Raw genomic sequence first — 10,295 nt, 5'->3', positions numbered from 1 at the left:
CGTAAATTTAAGGTTTTGACATATATGCATTTTTTTGAGAAATTCAAGTGAAGTCAGCATGACGCCAGCGTGACGACCCACATCCTACTAGGAGGGTCCATCACTTGCGCCCTGTAAGCGAGGTTGTTGTCCCTCTCGGAGCAAGCGGCGCATAGAGTCAGTTTGGTTCCCATCCACGCCATTTTTTGCCTGGCCTGGATGGTCCATGGGATGTGCCTGGTAGGCGTTTGCTTTGCGTCCTCGAAGAACATATGGCTGCCTGGCCTGGCCCTCCCTGAGTTGTGTGATTAGCCTGGTTCGGCTAGAAAATAAAATATTTAGCTCAGGCACTTTGATTAGCCTGGCCCAGGCGTTCCATTCTTTGTGCCTGGCATGGTGAAAGTAGTAGTCTGGGAATATTTAATACCTAGAAGCAATACGGTCTGATCTTTGAAAAGGTTTTTAAGCACTCAACAGGCAGCAACATGCAAGGACACTATCCAAACACCCACGCACCAGGCTAGCCTGGTCAGGCACAAATTTCCATCAGTCCAGGCACTATCCAGGTAGCTGATTCTCTCAGGCACATTGTCCAGGCTTCGAACCAAACTGACCCATAATCGCACCCCTCAGGTAGGGCATGCCTATATCTCACATGACACGAGAGCAGCCTCGCTTGAGGGAGTGTGAGACTTGGAAGGGCCAACTCATGCGTGGCCACAACCTCTTATGAAAAAAAAGCTCTGCCAAATTTTCCTCTTTATGTTTTTTGCTTTCTTTTTTTACTTTTCTACACTGCCAAATATTCTAAATGTGTATATTGCAAAAAAAAAAGCTCTACATAAAATATTTGAAAATGTTAACCTGGCATTTGAAAAAGTTTAATGTGTATAGAAAAATGTTCTCATGTATACAAAAAGAAATACAATGTATATGAAAAAAGTTGACAATCTATTTAAAAAATGTTAATCAAGCATTTGAAAAAATGTTATTCAAGTGTTCTAAACAAATGTTCACCATGTATTAAAAAAATTAATATTGTAATAAATGTTAAACATGCATTAAAAATTTATTTGCAAGATATAAACCAAAAATGTAGAATGTTTATGGAAAAAATTAGAACATTATTTTTTCAAATGGTAATCATGTATTTTAAAAAAATTAAATGTATATAATAAAATATGTTTCTGTTGTATAAAAAATATTGAATATGTACTGGGAAAGTTGACATGTGTTGAACAAAAAATAAACAGATAAAAAGGACAATAAAAACAGAGAAATCCAATAAAAATAGAAATAAAACCAACGGAAACCAAATAACGAAAATTTTAAAACCAAGGAAAATCAGTGCAAAAGAATGGGAACATAGAAAACCGAGAAAGGAAAAAAACAAAACAAAGAAAACCAATAAAAACAAGAAATGAACAAATAAAATGAAGAAATAAATAAATTAAAGAAGGAAAAAACTGTGAAATCTAACAAAGAAACGAAGAAAATAAGTGAAAAAACAAAGAAACTAAGAAAAACGAAGAGAAAACCCAGTGAAAGAAACGAAGAAAATAAGTGAAAAAACAAAGAAAAAACCAAAGAAAGAAAACAAGAAAAAACCAGTGCAAAAAATTGCTATAAAGAGAAAATAAGAATAGCGGAGAAGCTTGAGAGAGAAACAAAATATGAAATATATGAAGAAAAAACCAAAAACACCGTAAAAGAAACCTAAAGAAAAAACAAAAGAAACAAAAAAAACCCGAAGGAAACAAGCTAATCGATCGTGAGCCAGCGAACCATAGAACGATCGCGAGTGAGCGAACAATATCGATGAAAGACCTGAAATAAATCAAGGGATATGTTACCACTAGTGCCAACTCTAGGCTTGAATTATGGTGTGTTTGTTCCACACAAGGAAACTCACCATGAGCAGTTCACAAACTACCTCCAAATATGACGTTCAGCCAGTATTAGGGTCCAAAGAATATGCTTACAAGTTATAAAACAATCTGAAATCTGGAAGAAAGGACTTCAAAAAGGAGAAGAAGAAAGCTGGAGGGGAAAGCCCACGCCCCCAAAAACCACATACTCGCGGAAAAGGTGTCACGGCCCCGTCACCTTGCCATCAACAACTATAGGCCCATTCAGCCGGAAATCAAAATGCTCTGAACCATCGTTTCAGCAGGTGTGAAAACACGATTGACACTTGAAAGTACGGGTGTTTCGTTCGAGCCAAATAAACCACATGTAAAGGATAATTAGGGAATACATCTCCTTCCATGCGGGTGGCAGCAGAAAATCTGAAAAGCTCGTTCCGCCAATATACGATGGTGCTACCCGGAGAAGTATGCCATCCTTTTTCAAGAACACACATGAGCTCGAGCTCTACGTGCCTATTTATTGAGATAGAAAGCAGTATTTAAATTATGTTAAGAAAAGATAAGAGCATGTGCAATGATGCTATCTTAAAAGTGTCACGGAGGATAAATGATGAGGTGGAGGAGAGAGAACTCATAAAGAAATGGTTTGTCTTCTTTTATTTAAGAGAAAACAAGAGATAATCTCTTAGCACAACATGTCTCATCACGTTTTTAGGATTAACTGGCTATTGAAGATAAGACTAAGAGATAACACATTGTAGATACTTTTTATCATCTCTAAAATACATATAAAACTTAAGATAAAACTATTTTATCAACTATAATACATGCCCTAAATCGCCAAGCGCAATCCATATGATGGCACCCCAGACAGTCTACCATTCCACCACACCTTCCGCCACTCACGGCGATAATCGCGAACTGAATCAACGACTGCTGACGAGAGTCCCAAGCTTTGTTCGGCTACGTGCGCCCTCGATCAATCAGGTAATCAATAATAATAAATAAATAGCGCAAAAGAATGTGAATCGCGTACACTTCCGTGGCACAATCAACCACGTCACGGCGAGTTTACTTAAGAAATGGAAAATATAAACCCCTTGATCGATCAGGGCAAGTGGTACAGGTTGGACGGCCTGATCCCGGCGGTGACGTTGAAGTATCTGAAGGCAGCCGCCCACCGGCGGTTGTCCTTGATCATGTGCACGGCGACGGTGTCCGGCCGGAAGTTGTCCATGTCCCAGTTGAGGTCGTACATCCTTGGCCTGAGGCTGTACCGGTTCTTGCCCCGGCGCCCGATGTTGAGCCACTTGCCGAAGAGGAGGTCCTCGGGGCCGTGGGTGTCGTTGTGCCGGAGGATCTCCTCGTTGGCGGACACCCAGGTCGCGACGTCCCACGAGACGACGTACCCCATGCCGTGCATGAACTGCATGGGGTCGTCGCCGACGGCGAAGCCGTAGCCGAGGTAGACGTCGTCGCGGGGCTTGGGCCGGAGCTCCTCGGCCATGGCGGCCACGCGCAGGTACGTGTCGTCGTCGGTCTTCATCACGTAGTCGTAGGGCGCGCCCGCGAACACCCGCGGCACGGAGGAGAAATACTGGTGGGTCTTGCCGTCGTTCATGTTCTCGGTGCAGTTGAGCAGGAGGACGTCGCCGTGCCGCGCGGCCTCCAGCGCCACCAGCATCCGGTCCACCGGGTCGTCCACGCCGCAGAACACGAAGCGCACGTCCACCCGCGCGTACGCCGGCACCGGCGGCTGCAGCGCGTACGCCAGCCGCACGATGTCCCGCCGCTCGCGCCGCTTCGGCGTGGTCAGCACCCCGACGAGCAGCCGGAACTCCGGCTGCGCCGCCGCCGCCGCCGTGGAGACGACCTTCTCGGCTCCCGACGCGACGGAGTAGCCATCGGTGCCGAGGCTGGGGCAGAGCACGCCGAGGCCGTCGGAGCGGACGTGGGAGGAGCCGAGGCTGGGGATGACGACCACCGCGGCGAGGAGGCCGAGGGGCACGAGGAGGAGGTACGGGGTGCACAGCGACGAGGCGGCCGGGAAGAGCGCCTGCGACGAGGAGCTGGTCTTCATGGCGCGTCCCGCGGGATGAAAATGGAACTTGGAAAACCCACGTCCACGTGCAATTATAAGCCAGCCATGGGCGCGACCAGCACGTACGCCTTCGATCAACGTGGGATAAATAATCCGTGTAAACTGCTGGTTGAATCGTTCTCGTGGACACGCGGCCGTCGAGACCGCTCTTCAGGGTCGACAAGGGATCCATCTGCGCCTTCCACCGGATCTTCTTGTGCATATTAACATTAACATTTGTTAGGAGAGGTGTCAACGTTGAGGGGGATGTTAGGTGGCAGATGGAATGCCTGCAAACAATAGTCTATTTCAGCTCGCAGACGGGCCACGAGCAATCATTCGTGGTCTGATGCAGATGCCCGGGCATGAAGCATGGCATGGCACGGCAGAGCGGCGAACCCGGTGGCTTGTTGCTAGCTTGTTTGCTTTGCATGATGGAGATGGAGGCAGGGCTGAGGCAAGAATGGTCGTCACCGGGGACATGCTAGCTTGTCGGTTGCTACTCACTTTGATTCTACATGACGTGTGCGTGGCTTGCCTCGGCCGGCCTGCGTGTGATCGAATATGAGATCTTGCCAACCCGTTGATTACGTTAATAATGGTATGCCCATGGTTATTGAGATTTCAGCAAGATTAAAGAAACATCACGATTCTCGCAAAAAAAAACATAATAACATCACGATCTCAATTTTAATTGCATTGTTTTGCTAGACCGCCCTTTCTTCGATGAAAAGACGACGAGCTTGGCGATATCTCTGTATGTTTTTCATTCTCAAAATAGCTCCCCAAGAAATACTTAATGCTACCCCCTAGAAAAAAAAAAGGTAAATACACCGGGAGTTTTAGAAGGGGTAAATTGGATCACACCGGGAACAGGCTAGTTTGTTGGTTGCTACAGACCGAGAGAAATACTTAATGCTACCATAAAAACAAGAGGTAAATACACCGGGAATACCTAATCATGAGGATCCTACAGAATTTTTTCGAGTGCTCGTTCGAGAACTATAATCTTTGGCCCTAAAACTGAATCATTTCCTTGTATTTGAAAAGAACTCGCCAAGAAATCTTTGTGCTTTGAAAACGGGCATAGGAATATGTTTTTGTGCTTTGAAAACTCTCTCGAGCTTAAGTATTAACACAATTTATATTAGAACTTGGTAAGTGGGGATCATCGGTTTCTAAATTGGACTCGCCGGCGCTCAAACATACAATGCATTTATCGAGGTGTAGAGCCCATGTACCACCATTCTAACCGATTGGTTTGAGAGGGCACACATGATTATGTCTATAACGTTTCAGTATTGCCTGTGGGAGGGAAATAAGGCGGCGCGCAATTAAGCTAGATATGCATGTCAGTGAAGCTCACTTTGTTTTCCAATTCAACCCCCCCCCCCCCCCTACTTTTTTTTACTAGTGTATTGAATGATGTAAACTATCTTTAGATTGCAATAAAGTGTGCCACAAGGCTTTCCCCTCCGAAAAAGAGGGGATTATTGGCCATACCTCCAAGAAAAATAAAAATGAATCCTGCAAAGTTTTTACGATTCCCGATCTAAAACCGCAATAAACAATCAAGAATAAAAATAAACCCAAAATACGTCTCGATGAAAAACACTCGCAGATGGTGTCATCTAAAACTCTCCCTTTTCCACTATAGTTAGTGTCGAAATGGACAGACTGATAGACTCACCATCTACGCACGTTAAAAATGGGTACGTAGACGTGATGGACATTGGGGATGAAGAAGAAATCGACGAAAAGAGGTGTGCTTCGACAAATCGAGCAAGAAAACGGTGTGTGTTGTAGAGGAGGGAGAGATAAATCTTTGTATGTGACGCCTCCGAAGAGAGAATCCCTTAGCAACATTAGTTGTGGTAGTAATGGTGGATGCTTTGTGGAGGTTTCACTCTTGACTAGCAGCAACTAGATGCCGTCGATATCACCACCAAAGATAAACAAGGAAATAGAGTGGTTTGGATGGCCCAAGACCCATGGTCCAGATAGGTAGACATTAACCCCATTTTATATTAGGCTAGATGATATTTTAACTAGCAGGGTTGTGTGGGACAATGTGCTTACTTATTATAGGAAAATAAAATCAAAGTGAGTAGTCCGCTAGAACCTTTATTTTGAATCGTGCTTCAGTGAGACTGTCATGACACGATAAATAAATTCACGAATCGATCAATAAATACACATTTTTAGCATATCGTTTGCTAACTCTCTGCCAATTGAAAAGTACTTAAATGTATTGTGAGATTCGGAAGTTATCTTCCCTGCTAAGGTAAATGTATTGTAAACTAGCTTGACGATATTCTCATGTGTCCTCGGAAGCGCTTGATTTAAGATATGTGAATGCCGGGAGGAAAATATGAGGGATCGTCCGGATGCGCACGCGGACGTGCCCGAACGCGTCCGCGGACATATAAAGGGTCGGATTTGCCAAGTCCAACCGTAAATGCTCTTAAGTTGGCTAAATTTTCTTGGACTTTTGACTGGTTTGAGGAGGCTTTGAGTTAAAATGTACCCCTCCTCATAGACAATGTACCTGTATTATTTTGATTGAATAAAGTGTTGTGTTTTTTTTCAAAAAAGGAAAGGTACTTCAATTTTAGTCAACGCGGAGCATCATCTACATGATGTTGTGATCTGCAAAAGATTTGTCATTTTCTACGCTTTAAAAACAAACATTGTAGTGTTTGCACTAGATGAGCATTTTCTCTATAATATGATAATAAAAAATTGATATGTGTTGAACAAATTTGTAAAATCGACCGAGAATTTGCAAATTCTCAGATAGTCGCCCCCATTACCTATTTTGTTTTGTGCCAGATCGTTGGATCCTTATGGATCCCACATCATTAGCTTGAATAAGTAAAACGAGACCATCATGACGCGATCAGATAACCAGGTTAACAAAGCGATCGAGTAGTAGAATATACACCAGGTTAACAAAGTTTATCCCAGAATCGCGCTCCAAGGGGACCGTCGTGACGCGATCAATAAATGCACGAACGGCAAGGTCCATGCGACCGTCAGCAAGACAGCAACATCGAGAAGCAAAGCCCCGAGCCCGAGATGCTTCCGCACCTTGCCCGGCGGCTTCGAGCCGGCCAACACGTGCATTCTCATCCTTCTACAGCCAATATGCATGTTCGATCGAAATCTCACATCTAAAAATAATTAGATACACAGTGTTGACGAATACACGGCGCACGGCACGGATCACGAACAGAAGAAGCGATGGATCACGGCAGGTGGTACAGCTCGGACGGCTTGATCCCGGCGGTGACGTTGAAGTAGCGGAGCGTGGTCGCCCACCGGCGGTTGTCCTTGAGCATGTGCACGGCGACGCTGTCCGGCCGCAGGTTGTCCATGTCCCAGCTGAGGTCGTACATCCGCGGCTTGAGGTCGTACCGGTTCCGGCCCTTGCCGGCGAGGTTGAGCCACTTGCCGAGCATCAGGTCCTCGGGCCCCAGCGTGTCGTTCCGCGCCAGGATCTCCTCCGCCGTCGACACCCAGCTCGCCAGGTCCCACGACAGCACGTACCCCATGCCGTGCATGAACAGCTTCGGGTCCCCGCTCATGTTGTAGCCGTAGCCGAGGTAGACGTCGTCGCGCGGCCGGGGACGGAGCTCCGCCACCAGCGCCGCCACCCGCAGGTACGTGTCGTCGTCGGTCTTCATCACGTAGTCGTAGGGCGCCGCCGCGAACAGCCGCGGCACGGACGAGAAGTAGGCGTACGTCTTGCCGTCGTTCATGTTCTCGGCGCAGTCGAGCACGATGATGTCGCCGTGGTGCATGATCTCCAGCGCCACCAGCGCCGCCTCCGCCGGGTCCGTCACGTTGCAGAAGACGAAGCGCACGTCCACCCGCGCGCCCTGCGCCGCCGGCTGCAGCGCGTACGCCAGCCGCACGATGTCGCGCCGCTCCCGCCGCTTCGGCATCGTCAGGATGCCGACCAGCAGGCTCAGCTCCGGCTCCGGCTCCGGCTCCGCCGCCTCAGCCCGCGCCGACACAGCCGCGGCAGGGTGGCCTGCGACGGCGCGCCGGGCGCAGAGGACGCCGAGGCCGTCGGAGCCGCCGCCGGCGCCGGTGCGGTTGAGTGAGGAGAGCAGAAAGAGGAGGAGCAGGATGGCGACGGGAGCCAGGATGAGGTAGGAGTAGGAGGTGGACGTGGGCGCCTTCATCATGGTCATGGCTCGGCTGATGGAATGGAAGCGCTGCGTGCTGCGGAGTGTGCAGCGAGTTATAGCGCTAAGCTTAAGTTGGCCGCCCTAGTGCAGATCCACTGGCTCATCTGACCGATCAGAGAAATCTTCGAACGACTGACGGGAAGAATCGATCCGCCGATTAAGACACCGCACCCGGCAGTATAGAAACCGTGCGACAAGTGACAACTGAGTGTAGTTTCACGGTTAGCTGAGGCTGAGCTATAATTTGCTCCAGTCGACATTCAAGCACTATTCTCTCGAAATCTGCGGAGCAAAAGGTGGAGTATTGTTCGAAAATGCATAGGAGCTCTCGGTTGCTACGCCCTTTTATATTCAAAAGTAATTTAGTAATTCAAAAAAGGTCAAAAAAATCCCGAAACTTTTTATGAAATCAAACATGACCAAGTATTGCACTCGTATAAAAAGATTAAATTGAAAATGACTTTTATTGTATCCTGGGTTAAAGATTTCGCAAAGAATGCTAGATACAAGTACTATTCATACTATATTGTCGTGACAAATTTGTTTTTTTTTGCCCTAAAGTCAACGAGAATTATTCCTTGGCCGAACTTTTTATATGAGTACAATACCTAGTCATATTTGGTTCAAAAATATATCCGAGATTTTTTGATTTTTTTGAATTATTAAATTATTTTTGGCTATAGGGGGTGGAGCACCCGAGTGCTCCTAATCCACTTCCGAGTATTGTTACCTTTTTCCTATGCATGATATTACTACATTTTTACATGGAACATTGACCAGCCATATACTTCCTCCGGTCCTTTTTACTCCGTGTATTAGATTTTTGTCAGTCAAACTTTACAAAGTTTGACCACATTTATATTTAAATATATCAACATCGACAATATCAAATATATCTACCATGACACTATATTTCATGATGAATCTAATAATATTGATTTGACATTGTGAATGGTAATACCTCTTTTTTATAAATTTGGTCAAAGTAAAGATATTTTGACTTTGGCCAAAACTTATATGCAAATTAAAAAGGACAGAAGGGAGTACTATACATCTTGTTTGAGGGGAAATTACTAGTGTATAACACTGTAATACTCACTGGAAAGTATTTCAGCCTCTGTTACAACAACGAACAACATGGCATACGGATCTACAGTATATACTCTTTATATACTCCGTACATACAAAGGAAAAAATGCGTGAGCGCACGTCTCTCCAAGCACTCGCAGAAGATGCTTATAATTTTTTATTTTTTCCGTCGCATTAACAGGACGGTCGACGGAAGCCAGAGCAGCGTGTAGTGCCCCTCACGACAGCAGGCACAGACGTGAGCCGGCCGAGCACACGACGCGGGATCTGCACCGGCAGAATCAATCGGGCGAGCTTTCGCTCCCTTAATTTGGATCAGTTTCGCGCGCAGATGCCCCGGTTAATCTGGCCCCCGACGTGCCGTGCTCGGCGTGCGCTCCGGAACCCGGAGCCTGAAGAGCACGGACCACCAGACTGATTCCAACCGATCGACCGTTCCAAAGTCACCGCTGCTCGGTGGGTTCCTGTGCCGTGACCAGAAAATGCCTACTTGCTCGGGCACGGCACGTGTTTTCCTTCCCCGAAACTCACCGGTGACGGCCGGAGCACGCACCACGTCCGTCCAGGTGAACTTCTTCCGTGCCCAGCTAGTACGGGTATTCGTGTTCCCATCCGCTGTTCGTCAGCTTGTGCTTCTGGCCTAAGTAATTTGAGGAGGAGGACGGAGTCCACAAGCAATTACAGGAGACTTTGGGCTGGAGGGTCCTACCAAAACGATATCGCCCGGCTCGACGAGTTGAACAAAGTTACCTCCTATAGACAACTCAGAAAAGTCACCAACTCGCGGGTCCTTGTCGCGCGAGGGGTCCGCAGCTGTTTAGCAAAGCCCAGTACGCGTTCGTCCATCATGCAGGCAGCTGCGTCTGCAGAGCTCGAAAAGAGCTCGGCATTGACTGATATGATCGACTCGAAGTACGTAGACCGGTACCTATCACTATCAGTATCAATCAATGTATCATGCGAGGTAGGCGAGGGGTGAGGTGTGCACCAACGCATCTGTGCACGGACGGAGTCCTCTGTTCTTGAGGCGTGCACCAACACCAATCCATATATGCTGTTAAGACGTCGAATCAGTAGGGTCCT

The 10,295-nt window shown here is 46.9% G+C and overlaps 2 protein-coding genes across 2 annotated transcripts; both read right to left on the bottom strand.

Annotated features, from left to right (window-relative positions):
- Positions 1-2,822: 2,822 nt before the first annotated feature.
- On the bottom strand, positions 2,823-4,084 carry LOC123107076 (uncharacterized). Its single transcript, XM_044529082.1, has one exon. It carries the CDS (start codon positions 3,925-3,927, stop codon positions 2,956-2,958), a length of 972 nt encoding a protein of 323 aa, XP_044385017.1. The 5' UTR covers positions 3,928-4,084; the 3' UTR covers positions 2,823-2,955.
- Positions 4,085-7,064: 2,980 nt separating this feature from the next.
- LOC123107075 (beta-1,3-galactosyltransferase 6) lies at positions 7,065-8,326 on the bottom strand. Its single transcript, XM_044529081.1, has one exon. The coding sequence runs from the start codon at positions 8,124-8,126 to the stop codon at positions 7,176-7,178; it is 951 nt and encodes a 316-aa protein (XP_044385016.1). The 5' UTR covers positions 8,127-8,326; the 3' UTR covers positions 7,065-7,175.
- Between the last annotated feature and the right edge of the window lie 1,969 nt (positions 8,327-10,295).

This window comes from Triticum aestivum, chromosome 5A, assembly GCF_018294505.1.
Source record: "Triticum aestivum cultivar Chinese Spring chromosome 5A, IWGSC CS RefSeq v2.1, whole genome shotgun sequence".
NCBI lineage: Eukaryota > Viridiplantae > Streptophyta > Magnoliopsida > Poales > Poaceae > Triticum > Triticum aestivum.
Note: the sequence above shows the minus strand (reverse complement) of the source record. Positions and strands in the feature narration are given on the sequence as shown.